The 12,900-nt window shown below is 68.2% G+C and overlaps 6 protein-coding genes across 6 annotated transcripts; 3 read left to right on the top strand and 3 right to left on the bottom strand.

Moving 5' to 3' along the window:
- The first annotated feature begins 188 nt into the window (after positions 1 to 188).
- MICPUN_108437 (predicted protein) lies at positions 189 to 1,421 on the top strand. The gene has a single exon (XM_002502808.1). It carries the CDS (start codon positions 246 to 248, stop codon positions 1,302 to 1,304), a length of 1,059 nt encoding a protein of 352 aa, XP_002502854.1. The 5' UTR covers positions 189 to 245; the 3' UTR covers positions 1,305 to 1,421.
- Positions 1,422 to 1,726: 305 nt separating this feature from the next.
- Positions 1,727 to 9,151, top strand: MICPUN_59295 (predicted protein; the record flags this gene model as incomplete). Its single annotated transcript, XM_002502809.1, has 1 exon — positions 1,727 to 9,151. One exon carries the CDS (start codon positions 1,727 to 1,729, stop codon positions 9,149 to 9,151), a length of 7,425 nt encoding a protein of 2,474 aa, XP_002502855.1.
- Positions 9,152 to 9,247: 96 nt separating this feature from the next.
- On the bottom strand, positions 9,248 to 9,910 carry MICPUN_59296 (predicted protein; the record flags this gene model as incomplete). Its single annotated transcript, XM_002503172.1, has 1 exon — positions 9,248 to 9,910. The coding sequence occupies one exon, from the start codon at positions 9,908 to 9,910 to the stop codon at positions 9,248 to 9,250; it is 663 nt and encodes a 220-aa protein (XP_002503218.1).
- Positions 9,911 to 10,039: 129 nt separating this feature from the next.
- On the top strand, positions 10,040 to 10,644 carry ISCU (iron-sulfur cofactor synthesis protein). The gene has a single exon (XM_002502810.1). The coding sequence runs from the start codon at positions 10,088 to 10,090 to the stop codon at positions 10,544 to 10,546; it is 459 nt and encodes a 152-aa protein (XP_002502856.1). The 5' UTR covers positions 10,040 to 10,087; the 3' UTR covers positions 10,547 to 10,644.
- A 32-nt stretch (positions 10,645 to 10,676) lies between these two features.
- On the bottom strand, positions 10,677 to 11,150 carry MICPUN_59298 (hypothetical protein; the record flags this gene model as incomplete). The annotated part of the gene is made up of 1 exon (XM_002503173.1): positions 10,677 to 11,150. One exon carries the CDS (start codon positions 11,148 to 11,150, stop codon positions 10,677 to 10,679), a length of 474 nt encoding a protein of 157 aa, XP_002503219.1.
- Positions 11,151 to 11,176: 26 nt separating this feature from the next.
- MICPUN_104859 (predicted protein) lies at positions 11,177 to 12,695 on the bottom strand. Its single transcript, XM_002503174.1, has one exon. The coding sequence runs from the start codon at positions 12,683 to 12,685 to the stop codon at positions 11,252 to 11,254; it is 1,434 nt and encodes a 477-aa protein (XP_002503220.1). The 5' UTR covers positions 12,686 to 12,695; the 3' UTR covers positions 11,177 to 11,251.
- Positions 12,696 to 12,900: the final 205 nt, after the last annotated feature.

Genomic DNA, 12,900 nt, shown 5'->3' on the forward strand with positions numbered 1-12,900 from the left:
TTTTTCAGGACGCAAATCTCAAGAAGGTGTTACAGTTTTTTTCTGTCACTTGGGCCGATCCGAGGGGTGGCTGCCAGTCTGATGGACTGCTGAAAAAAATCGAAGGAACTGCCGAATACAGAGTAGCACGAATTCCCACGCGCGAAACCCCCCTTCACCGCGTTCAACACGGTGTACACAGCGGTAAGCGCGCGCGAGCCCCGGAGTGGCGAGCGTGCCCCGCGGATATCATGGTGAGTATCGTGATGGGTGAGGGCGACGAGAGGTCCGCTCTGCTTCCCGAGACGACCGGCGAGTCGGCTCGCGCGTCGGCTCATCAAGGGGGTGTGGGTGTTGGGAATGGGTTCAACCGCTGGGCGAGCGGCAAGCGCGTCGCGATGATCGCGGTCGGGGCGGTCCTCGGCGTCTGCGGCCTCGTCGGTGGATACATGCACTCCATGATGCCCGGCGTCGCGCCCAAGGAGGGTGACCCGGATTTCCGCAGGCTTCCGCCGGTCGACTTCGACGACAAGACGCTGCTCATCGTGGTCGGGCTCCCATTCTCGGGGACGTCCGCGCTGGAGGGCCTGTTGGGCACGTCCGGGGTCATCGCGGACCTGTGCAAGGCGGACACGTGGCAGTGCGAGAACACGGAGCTGCTCCAAAATCTGGGATTCAAGAGCAAAGACGCCGACTGCGACTGCTGTGAGGACGAGTACACCAGCATGAGCGACGTCACCGCCGCCGAGTACGCCTACGCGTACAGAGATTTCGCCAACAAGTGGTGGGACATGTCCAAGCCCGTGCTCATGGACAAGACCCCGAACATGCTCTGCAGGCACCGGTTCGTGCGCGACGCCGCCGCCGCGCTCGGTATCCCCGTCAAGTTCGTCGTCCTGACCCACCATCCGTTCAGCTGGAACAGCGAGTCGCACCCTTTCAACGAGGAGTACTACGCCGAGAATCTGGCATACACGGTGGACATCCTCGCGGACCCGTCGGTGGATTCTCTCCAGGTGCGTTACGAGGACATGGCGTGGAACATGGACTCCGTCATCGAATCCGTCAAGGCGTTCGTGCCCGCGGTGAAAAACTTGGACCCGTGGCATTCCAGCCTGAGCGACGACAGCAAGGGCGACCGCGGCATGGGCGTGTCCGAGTACTTCCAGCAGGAGCCGCTGGAGTGGATCGTGAAGGACTTGGAGCCGAGCACGTACGCCATGCTGTGCCAGCTCGGGTACAACGAGGACGGGGAGTGCGCGGCGTCGGCGGGCGCGAACGAGAGCCCCAGCGGGTACGTGGAGACGGACGAGTACGATCGTTAGGGGAGGGGAGAGAGGAAGAGGACGGGTGCGCGGTCACCGGGTGTCGCCGACGACTAACTCATCCATTTTGGAAACCATTTTGAAACTGTATTTATAGTCAGTTTTTATTATTCGTTCAAAGATGTTTACTCGTACGCGCCATCGACGCTATTTGGCGTTACGCCTGTTATCGAGCATCCGTTGTTGACGCTGCTGCGCCGGGGATTCTCGGGCTTTTCAAACCCGGACGACCCGGCCCCTTTGGATATAGCGAGCGGGCGCAAGGGAGGAGCTTCCCTCGCGCTCGACGATTAGCCGCGCTAATTCGAGCGGCTCGGCACGCTCGAGGAGAAGCGCGCCTCGACGTCGTGGCGCTCATGACTTCGCCGAGGAGCGCCGAGAGGATGGGAGGAAATTGCTGAGTGCCCACCGGAAAGGTCGTGATGCGAACGAGGAGCGCGCGACGCGAGCGCGGGGGCGACGTCGCGCCGGGTTTCCCGCGCTGCGACGACCGTCAGAATGGTCCCGCGTCCTCGGCGCGATCCCGCGGGATATCGGCGCCGTCTCGCCTCCTGCGGCTCGCGTTGCTCGTGGGAATTCTCGTCGCGGGCGCGGCGGCCCCTCACGACCCCTCCGTCGACGCCGCCGCGCACGTCGGCGGCGACGTGTACGCGCTGGACCTCCTCCCGAGCCGAGGGCCGGCGCTCGGCGGCACGCGCGTCACCTTCCACGGCCGCGGTTTCACCACCGACATGGCGTGCCAGTTCGGCCCGCACACGATCCTCCCGACGAGCGTCTCCCCCGAGGGCGACGCGCTCGTATGCGTGACGCCGCCGTTTGGGCGCCCCGCCGGCGGATTCATCGCCGTCGGGATCACCATCACGACCGCCAAGGCGTGGCCGGCCGAGAGGGGGGGTGCCGAGGGGGGTGCCGAGGGGAAAGGGCGGCCGGCGGCAACCCCGAGGGGCGCCAGGTCGTTCGAGTACGCCGTGGCGTGGGTCCTTCGATCCGTCGCGCCGTCGCGAGTGGATTCCGCGGGCGGCGGCGTGGTGTGGGCCACCGGGTCGCACCTCCACGCGGCGGGCTCGTGCCGATTCGAATCACCCGCGTCTTTTGGCGGCGGTTCGCCTTCCTCGTCGTTCGCGGCGGCTCGAGTCGTGTCCTCCGCGTTGATTGCGTGCGAGGCGCCGGCGATGGGGATCGGCGTCGGCGCCCTCGCGGTCGTGTCGGAGAACCCGTCGGCGGCGCAGGAGGTGCTTCGACACGGGCACGATCCGGGCGACGCCGGCGTGCCCGGGCTCGCGCTGGTCACCCGTCGCCCGCCCAAAGTCCACCGAGTCGTCGCGCGCGGATTTTCATCCGGGTTTTCAAACTACTTGGCGGGTACATCGCTGACGATGTACGGCTCCGGGTTCGACGCGAACGGGGGTTCCAATAGGGAAGACGCGTCGCCCGGGAACGACGCGGGCGGGGACGGTTCCTCCGGGGGTGGCGACGACTGGCCCGGGAACGGGGCGGGGGGCGCGGTGGGAACGGTGTGGGTGGCGGCGACGTATTCGTCCCCCGGCCGCGTCGATTGCGTGGCTCCGGACCTCGCTCCGGGCGCGACAAAATCTCTCCGGGTGGCGTACCGCGACGCGCGCGACCCGGCGGGCGTCGGCGTCGAGTGGCTGGCGATCGAGCGCCCGGGCGGCGGCGAGTTTGGCGCGGCCCGGGAGTTTGGGGCTTATGGGTCGGCGGCGAGTGGGGCGTTTTTCGTCGCCGTTCCGTCGACGGCGGCGACGCGGGGGGGCGGCGCGGCGGTGGACTTTTTCGGCGCGCCGCCGGACGACGCCTTCGGGGTTTGCGGCGACGACGACGTTCACGCGGGATCATACGGCGGCTCGGGTTCGGGTTCGGGTTCGGGTCTAGGTAAGGGTTCGGGTGCGGGGTTTAGGTTCGGGTGCGTCGCCGGCGCGAGGCCCGGCGGCGGGTTTGTCGCCGTCTCCGCGCGCGGGTCCTCCGCGTTCCCTTCCGGCTCATCCGCCGGCGCTCCCTTCGTCGCACTCGCGTTCGCGTACGTCCGCGCGCCGTCGCTCCGCGCCGTCGCGCCGCGCGAGGGTCCATCCGCCGGCGGCTACGTCGCGTGGATCGTCGGCGACAATCTCAAAACCTTTGGCGATGAGACGGGTTCGGCGGTGAGATGCCTCTTCGCGTGGGCGGGAGCGGATGCCGTCGCGCGCCATTCGCCGCCCGCGAGCGCCGTATCCTCGACGCTGGCGGCGTGCGAGGCACCGCCCGCTCCGACGGCGTCTGGACGAGACGTTCGCGCGTTCGCCGTGGACGTCGGCTCGCACGCGCTGGGGTGGTCCGAGATCGGGTCGGCGCTCATCGCGTGGCCCGTCTCGCTCCGAGTCGGCAGCGTGACCCCATCCGTCGTCTTATCCGCCGGGGGCGTGTTCGTGAGGCTCTCCGGCCGATCGTTCCCAGCCTCCGCGGAGGCGGCGTGGTGCCGCGTGGGCTCCGTCGGACCCGTCGCCGCTCGAGTCGAATCGTCGGACGCGATCGGGTGCGTGACCCCCGCGACGCGACCGACGGCGGCCGTGCCGGTGACCGGTCCGAGCGCCGCGGTGGGGGTGGTATCCGTCGACGTCGTCGTCGGCGGGTGGGGCGAGCGCGGGGTGGGCTTGCCGAGCGCGTTCCCGGCGAGGACGGGATCGGGATCGGGGTCGGGATCGGGGTCGGGGTCGGGGTCGGGATCGGCGGTGGCGTCGGCGGACACGACCGCGGGGTCGATGGACGCCGCGACCGACGTTCGGACACCCATCGCGCGGATGTACCCGCTGGGCGCGGCGCCCGATCCCGGTTCGTTAGCCGCGTGGCTCGCCGACGGCGCCGCTCGATGCGTCTTTTCGAACGTCGTCGGCGGCGGCTTCGCGGCGGCGTCCGCGGCCGGTCTTCACGCGGTCGACTGCCCCGTCCCGCTCGCGCCTCCGGGGTTCGTCTCCGCGCGCGTCGTCGTCGGGTCGCACGGGTCGTCCGTGGAGGCCGTCGGGTCCGTCGAGATTGAGTTCAGGCCGTCGCCCGTCGTCTCGGGGCTGCGAGGCGGGGTTGGAGATTTCGGCGGCGGCGGCTCGACGGCTTCCGCGGGGGAAAACGCCGTCTTCGACGTCGACGGCGCGGGGTTCTTCCCGGGTTTGACGTGCGTCTGGTGCGGCGTCGCCGGCGCGGAGGCGAACGTGCTCTCGTCCGTCGCGGCGCGGTGCGAGCAGCCGGGGTTGGAGACGTTGACGTTGACGGCGGCGGGGGCGACGGAGGGAGTCGCGTGCGCGCTCGGGCTGGTGTCGGGCGGCGCCGACGACGGTCTGTTGGGCGCCGCCGCCGTCGCCGACGGACCGACTGCGCTGGTCATGCCGTTTCCCGCGGAGATGACGGCGGTGACGCCGAGCGCCGGACCGGCGTCGGGCGGATCCGTCGCGATCGCGCGGCTGGCGGGTTTTTCGTTTACGCGGAGACGCGCGGAAACGCACGGAAACGGGGGATTTTCCTGCCGATTCGGGACGATCGGCCCCGTCGCGGGAGCTCCCGCGGGTGGAGGCGCCGGCGGCGTGCGTTGCGAGACCCCCGCGCATGTGCCGGGCGCCGTTGCCGTCTCCGTCGCCGGCGCGCGGGGCGGTTCGTCGTTTGCGTACGTCGACGACGGGGGGATTTCTATTTCCTTCCGGAGGGATTCCGGAAGCGTGGCGCCGTCAGCGATTCCCTCCTCCGGGGACGCCGCGGGTCACGACGCGGTGGACGTGCACGCGCGGGGGTTCGGCGGCGGGCTCGTCGCGGCGGGGATCGCGTACCTGTGCGTGCTCGGGGACGGCGGCGGCGTCGCGAGCGCGACGACGAGAGGCGTTGGTTGGACCCGGTGCGGCGTCTTGCCGTCGACGGCGCCGAGCGGGTTCACGACCGTCTCGGTGGCCGCGCGCGAGGGTGCTGAGGGTGCCGAGGGTGCCGAAGGTGCCGAGGGCGCGTACCTCGCGGGGTTCGTCGCGGCGTCGGGAAGCGTCGAGGTGTACGTGCAGGCGTCGGTACAGGCGTTGATCCCGCGCGACGTCGTCTCCGGCTGGGATTCGACCCTGACGCTGCTCGGCGAGCACCAGCGGAGGGGCGACGGCGGTGCGGGGTGGACGGGGGATGCCCACTTCTTTTGGTGCTTCTTCGGCGACGGCGTCGCCGTTCCCGCGCGGTCCGTGTCCTCCGCGCTCGCCGTCTGCGAGATTTTGCCCGCCGCCGCCGACGACGATGAACGACGATCGTCGTCGTCGCGTTTGGCGTCTTCATCGTCGCGTTTGGCGTCGGACGACACGAACGACGCATCCGACGAGTCCGACGAGTACCCGACGAGCGTCCGACGGGCGCACCCGCGCACGCGTCGCGTCGACCTCGCGGCGCCCGCCGCTTTCAATCGCGGCCGAGGCGCGCCGTGCGGCGGACCGGATTCCGGCTGCCGATCCTTCACGCACCACCCCGCGCCCCTCGCCCTTCACCGCGTCCGACCGACGTCCGTGGCGGTCACGGGCGGCTCGATCGTCGCGATGCACGGCTTACGCTTCGCGGACGTTCCCAACCTCGGCTGCCGCTTCGGGACGATTGGGCCGACGTCGGCGGCGTGGGCTTCGGCGGCGACTGTTCGGTGCGTCGCGCCCGGACGAGCCCCGGGACCCGCGCCGGCGTCGGTACTGGGAACATCGTTCGACTCCCAAGTCGCCGTGACGTTCCGGGACCCGGTGGTGGACGCGACGAAGGGCGGGGTTGTCCGCGTGGCGTCGCGAAGCGGCGGATCGTCGACGCTCGTCGTGGTCCGCGGGATATACGCGGGTACGTCGACGGCGGAACCCCTCGTCGCGACGGTCCTCGGCGTCGGCGGCGGCGGACACGCACGGGCGACGTGTACGACGGGTGCCGAGGGTGCCGAGGGTGCCGAGGGTGCCGAGGGTGCGTACTTGGCGGGGTTAAACAGCGGGTGCGGCGGGCGGCTGGGCGCCGGGGCTGGGGCTGTCGTCGCGCGGTTCAACGTTCCCGCGCCGGGGGACCGGTTCGAGTCGTTCGGCGGCGTCGCGTTTCGGGTCGTCGCCCTCGGTTTCGACGCCGAGACTTTCGCGCACGGCGGCGAACACCCAAACCCCGGCTCCGGGGACGTTCCCACCGTCCCGTCGCACTCGGCGTCCCCGGGGTGGGAGGGTTCGATCGAGGTTCAGTACCTGGACGACCCCGTCGTCGTCGCCGCCGTTCCCGCGGCGGCGAGCGCGGCGGGCGGCGCGCTGGTCACCGTACTCGGCGCGCCCGGTCCGTCGTCGTTTCGCGTCGACGATTCTCGAGTCTTCCGGTGCGTCTTTGGGCGATTGGCGGTTGCGATGAACGCGGTGTCGTCCGTCGTCGCCGTCTGCGAAACCCCGCCCGCGACGGGGGAGCGGGAAGGGGCGGGGAGCTCCGCGGCGAGCGCGCTCGGCGCCTCCGTCGACGGCGTTTGGTTCGAGTCGCGGACGTCGGCGGCGTCGTCGGGCGGGACGGTTTCGTTTTCGCACCGCGCGCCCGTGGTGACGCTCGACGTCGCGCCCGCGCGAACGGTTACGAACCGACACGAACCGTTACAAACGTCGCCGATTGTGTTGACGGTGACGGGCCGCGGGTTCGGCGCGACGTCGACGGATGGCTTCGGGGCGTCCGATCCGTGGGCGCCCGCCTGCCGCGTGGGCACGATAGGTCCCCTCGCGACGACCCAAACGTCCGCGACGTCGGTTCGATGCGTCGCCCCCGCGGGTAACGGCCGTAACGGCCGCGCGACGCCCGTGGCGGTCCTGCGCGACGGCGTCAGGGGCGGTCCGCACGCGCCGACTTTGGCGTTTGTCGAGTTTGTCGTCGACGCGTCTTTGGCGTCCGATGGATCATCCGATGGAGCCGATAATCCATCCCACGACTCTCCGGCGAATACCGCCAGGCGCGCCTCCGAAGCGCTCATCCGAGGAACGGATCCCGCGTCCACGACGGGCGGCGTCCCTGTGGAGATTCGCGGCTCGGACGTACCCCATCGCCAGTGCTGGTGCCTCTTCGGCCGCGCGTACGTATCGAAGGTGCTCCGCGTGTCCTCCGCGGTGTCCAGGTGCGCGGAGGCTCCGATGAGTGGCGGTTTAGGGGTTGGTGGGGGCGGGAGGACGCGCGTCGTCGTCAGGGTGGCGTGCGCCTGGGGCGCGGCGGGTCCGCCAGCCGCGCTCGAACCGTCGGACGCCGCGACTCTTTCGACGGCGGCGGCGTCGGCGTTCGCGATTGGCGAATCCGGGGTGGCTCTCTCCCTCGTCTCGCGCCCTGTGATATCGTCGGCGTCGCCGCTTCACCTGTCCGGCTCCGGCGGCGTCGCGATGACCCTCACCGCGTCGTCGCTCCAGCACGCCGGCGGCGACGACGCCAACGCCGACGGGGACGGGTCTCGGTACGGGTGCCACTTCGGGTCGGTCGGGCCGATCGCTGCGAGGTCCATCGGAGAGGATCGGGTCGGGTGCGTCGCGCCGGCGCTCGGCGTCGGAAAGGTGACGGTCGGTTTATCGCTGGACGCCAACGCGCGGGAGACGGAGTGGTCCCACCTCGTCGTCGTTCGCGTCGATTCGTATTACCTGGAGGGGTTTCTCGCTCGTGGCGCGGAGGGCGCGGGGATGCCGAGCGGCGGCGCCGCTTCGGGCGGCGCGACGTACGAATCCGTCGCGGACGTCGCGGGTATTCGTTCATCCGCTAATGCCGACCGGACATCTGTATCCTCCGTCGTTCGATGCGCGTTTGGCGACGCTCGCGTCGCGGGGACGTGGATCCACCGCGGCGGAAACGGGGCGGGCGTCGGCGGCGGCGGGGTCGCGTCCGTGCTGTGCGTCACGCCCCCGCGGCTGACGTCCGCGGGTTTCGTCCCTGTTCGAATCTTCGTCGACGGCTCGGACGCCAACGCGCTCGGCGATTCGGCGATTTTTCAGTACGCCGTCGCGCCGGACGCGAGGGTGCGGACGATCTTCCCGCGTACCTCGTGGGGCGCCGAGGTGGTGTCCGTGGCGGGTGCGCACCTCGCGGGCCCCGGGGACGCCATCGGCGGCGCCCCGAGGCGATCGAGCGGATCCGAAAACGCGGGCGAGACGCGTTGCGTCTTCGCCGGCTTCGTCTTTCCCGCGCGCGTGGTTTCGTCGGCGGTGATGACGTGCGAGACGCTCGCGGAGGTTTGGTCGCCCGGGCGGGCGAATAGACGCGGGCGCGCGTGGTGGGGACCCGACGCGTACGACGACGATGGCGACCAGTCACCGCCCGACCAGTCACCGGTCGGGGCGTCGCTCGCGAAGGGCGCCGAGGGGCTTCGGGTTCACGAGGGTGGCGACGCGAGGCGCGGGGTTCGCGCCGTGTCGGCGTGCGCGATCGGGTCGGATTGCGGTTCAACCGGCGACGGGTTCGGGGCGGGTTCAAACGGCGGTTCGAACGTGGGCGGCGCAAACACGCTCTGGTTCCAGAGCGTCCGGGCCAGTTCGGTGAAAGAGGCGGACATCGACGAGGGTTGGGACGACGGCGGGACGCTCGTGCGTCTGGCGCTGTCCACGCGGACGCCGGCGGATTGGCTGGATTGCGTTTTTGGCACCACGCGGGTGCCCGCGAGGCCGGCGGCGGCGTCGAGCGACCCGCCGCTCGTCGACGCCGAGAGCGCGAGGGAGCTGGCGGACGCGATGGCGCGTTTGGGAGGCGGGAAAAGCGGGGCGAACATGGACCTGGAGTGCATATCGCCCGCGCACGCGCCGGGAGTCGTCGACGTCGAGATCGCGCTGACGCGCTCGAGGATGCCGTCATCGGGAGGCGCGGTGAAATTTGCGTACGTCTGAACCGACCATGGTGAGGCGGGTGCGGGGGCGAGTGTTGGGTCCGTCGTGGCTTTTTTCCTCTCTCCGTGTCGTTGTTATCGTTCCGGTTGAGTTGAGCTATTTCTTGCACTCCTTGCACCTGTGGCGCCGATGGCCGTGCTCGCAGATTTGAGACCCGCCGCACTCCTTGCATTGAGGGCGCTGCCGGCCGTGCTCGCAGATTTGAGACCCGCCGCACTCCTTGCATTGAGGGCGCTGCCGGCCGTGCTCGCATATTGATGACCCGCCGCACTCCTTGCACGTAGAGCGCCGACGACCGTGCTTGCAGATTTGAGACCCACCGCACTCCTTGCACGTAGAGCGAATACGACCGTGCTCGCAGATTGATGCACCACCGCACTCCTTGCACTGAGAGCGCCGACGACCGTGCGGACAAGCCCTGCACACCGTGCAGTTCGACCGGTACTTCACCCCGTGCTCGCATGACCCCTTCGTGGGAGGGCCTCTCTTCCTCTTCACGCCCTTCTTCGTCGCATCCTTCTGCTCCTCTTCGCTTTCCGATCCCTCCATCTCGGCGACGCTGGCGTACAGCCGGTCGAGGTTGGGTCGCCAAATCGTCGACATCTTCCCCGCGAGATCCTCCGACTTTTCGTCTTCTCCATGGTCGTCCGCAGGAGGTTCGACGTTGACGGCGGGGGGTGTGTGGTGGTCGTCGTCGGGCTCTTCTTTGACGACGATGGGGACCCCGTTCAAGAAGGGTGGGTGCCAGATGGTGTTCATGGCGCACGGCGATACGAGTTATGACGACCCTGGGGCGGGCTCGAGCGTTCCCAGAAAACTGACACTGACGGTTTCCCTCTGATCTGCAGATCCCGAACAAAGCGCCCCTCTGCTAGGTCACAGATCTCGGCGCGTCTTTCGTCCGTGACGTCACCCCCGTTGACATCGTTCAAAACGATGGCCATGCTGCGCACATCCACGCATCGCCTCAAAGGACTGCGCGATGCCCAGATCTTACAAACCTGCGCGCGCGGATACCACAAGAACGTCGTGGACCACTTCGAGAACCCTCGCAACATGGGCTCCTTCGACAAAGATTCGGCGAACGTGGGAACCGGCTTGGTGGGCGCCCCCGCGTGCGGCGACGTGATGAAACTGCAGATCAGGGTCGACGACGACGGTAACATCGTGGACTCGTGCTTCAAAACGTTCGGATGCGGCTCCGCGATCGCGAGTTCAAGCGTCGTGACCGAGTGGGTCAAGGGGCAACACGTGGACCAAGCGGTGAACATCAAAAACGATGAAATCGCAAAACACCTGAATCTGCCCCCAGTCAAGCTGCACTGCTCGATGCTCGCGGAGGATGCCATACGCGCCGCGGTGAAAGATTTGAAGCAGAAACAGCAGAAACAATAAGGAGGGCGCCGCCCAGGACTCAACCGTGTGTACACTTATCACCAATTTGTAATACCAATTTGTAATACGTCCTCAGCTCGCGGGCGCTGGGCTACTCTAGACTAATGATCACACGATAGAACACTACACGTCACCTCTTGACCTCATCCTTCGTCTTCAGCTCGATCCACGGGATGACCGTGCCGTCGGGCTGCGTGACCTTGACCATGTTGGTCTGGTCGTCCGAGCCGCAACCTCCGCATTTCGCGAGTTGTCCCTTGGAGATGCCATCCGTGTTCTTGGGCAGACCCACGTGTCCGCAGGACCAGCACACCGCGGCCTGGCCCATCCCGTTGGTGCCCTTGCCGTCGGGTCCCTCCCGTAGGACGCGGAGGTATCCGCTCACCCGGTCCACCAGCCGCTTGGCGCACTCCGGCCGCTTGACGAAGCAGAAGAGCTCGACGGCGGCGTGCAGATGCGGCGGAAAGTTCTTGTCGCCCTTCTCGTCCTCCTTGGGGACCACCTTGAGCGCCACGAACTCCTTGCCGACCTCGACCGAGGTGGCGCCTTCCGGCACGTGAAAGGGCTCCGCGCCGTCGACCGGCGGCGTGGGGTCGCTCGCCATCTCGGCTGCGCGCCCGAGGAGTGGTTGAGAGAACCGTCTCGAAATTTATTAGAGAAAATGGCACTTTGGGCAAATTTCGCCCACGCCGCAGAGGACGAAGTTTAGCTAGCGTTCTCGCAGTCTCTCGCGGCTTCCTTGGGCATGAACGACCAGTACCTGTCCCTCTCCTCCTCGCCCACGCCGTGCCACGCCGCCATCTTCAACCCCTCCTCGCAGTGCAGCTTCCTCAGCCCCTCCAGCTGCGGCCTCAGGTGTTCCCTCAGCGCGTCGCGATCGCCGTCGCGGACGTTTCCAACCAAACGCGCCTTTGTCCCGGGATCCTTCACCCGCCCGGCGTTGGCGTGCGCCGCGTCGCCGATGAGCTCCAGATCCGACGCGTCCACCCCCAAGTGCGACGCGATGTCCTTCAGCGCCGCCGCCGGTCTCTCGAAGTAGTACGAGTTTGGTAACACCAAAAACTGATCGGCGGAGAAACCCGCGTCGAGGTACTCGCGGAGCACGGATTCGTACCGAGTCTTGACAACCTCGTTGAACAGGTTCTTCATGCGCCTGCGTTCCGCGCGTTCTCCTTTACTGCCGAGATCGCCGACTGACTCGCCTGACTCGGCATCAAATGTCGCGTCTTCATCCGCGTCATCATCGAGCGTCTCGGCCATCTGCGCCCCCGGGTTTTCCAACAGTCCGCCCGGTTTACTCGCCTCTGGCAGCGCCGCCACCGTCTGTTTGAGCCAATCCGCGTACGTGGCAAAGTAATGCGTGTACAGGTTCCGTTCCCACACATCAGCCTGGTCCCCTCCCCAGCCGTTGTACAGCGTCTTGAAGAACGTGAACGCGCTCTTCAGCCGCGTCTCCGGGTCGCAGACGGTGGCGACGAACCTCAATCGTGCTCGCTGTTCCGGCCGAGGGTACGCCTCCGCGATCTTGGCGCCCACGCCGGCGTTGAAGTACGCCGGGGTGCCGTCGACGTGTAGCCTCGGGGTGCGCGAGGTCGCCATGTCGAAGGGATCGTCCGGGCCGTGCGCGCTCATCTCGTTGGCCAGGGACGACGCCACGGTGGCGCAGGTGTCCGCGTGCCGCGTGAGCCACTCGCGAAACGGGGTCGGGTCCTTGTTCCACTTGAGCATGTTCACGAAGCGCCCGCCCGTGTCGAAGTATCGCATCTCCTTCGCGGGCGCGCCCTTGTCGTCGTGCATTGGCCTGAGCGCGGGGATGTGCGAGATCATGTCGTCGTACAGCGACGTCGTGCCGCACTTCTCTACGCCGATGAGGAACACCGTGGGCATCAGACGGTCGTCCTCGGTGCACATCGGGCCGAGCGCGCGCCGCGCGGTTTCGGTTACAGTTTCGCCGGCGCCCAACTCGCTGACCGCCTCGCGCGCCGCGCCGGGGTTCCGCGCGGACATGACGGACACGCCGACGACCGCGATGAGCGCCGCGGTGCCCAGCGCGGATACCGCGAGTGCCGCCACACGCATCACGGACATTCCCTTGGGCTTCAGGCGCCGCTCCCCGAGCAGCGGGGCGCCCTCCTCCATCGACCGCTCCCACATCTTCGCGCGCGGCCTCGAGTGATGGCGCGCCTCGCCCGCGTCCGATGAAGTGGGCTGCTGATTCCTGCTTGGTACCGAAGCGTGGCGCATCGCACACGCGGGTGCTTTTGCCAAATAAAAATAACTCGAGAACGGAGGTTCGACTTTTCCGCATCGAGAAATCACGTCCGGGTGTCAGCTCCACAGCGGGCCACGTCATT

Source organism: Micromonas commoda, chromosome 6 (assembly GCF_000090985.2).
Source record: "Micromonas commoda chromosome 6, complete sequence".
In the NCBI taxonomy this organism is placed as follows: Eukaryota; Viridiplantae; Chlorophyta; class Mamiellophyceae; order Mamiellales; family Mamiellaceae; genus Micromonas; species Micromonas commoda.

Excerpts from the sequence above, each read along its gene's own strand:
- MICPUN_108437 (XM_002502808.1), top strand. The coding sequence starts at position 246 with ATGGGTGAGGGCGACGAGAGGTCCGCTCTGCTTCCCGAGACGACCGGC.
- MICPUN_104859 (XM_002503174.1), bottom strand. The coding sequence starts at position 12,685 with ATGGAGGAGGGCGCCCCGCTGCTCGGGGAGCGGCGCCTGAAGCCCAAG.
- ISCU (XM_002502810.1), top strand. The coding sequence starts at position 10,088 with ATGGCCATGCTGCGCACATCCACGCATCGCCTCAAAGGACTGCGCGAT.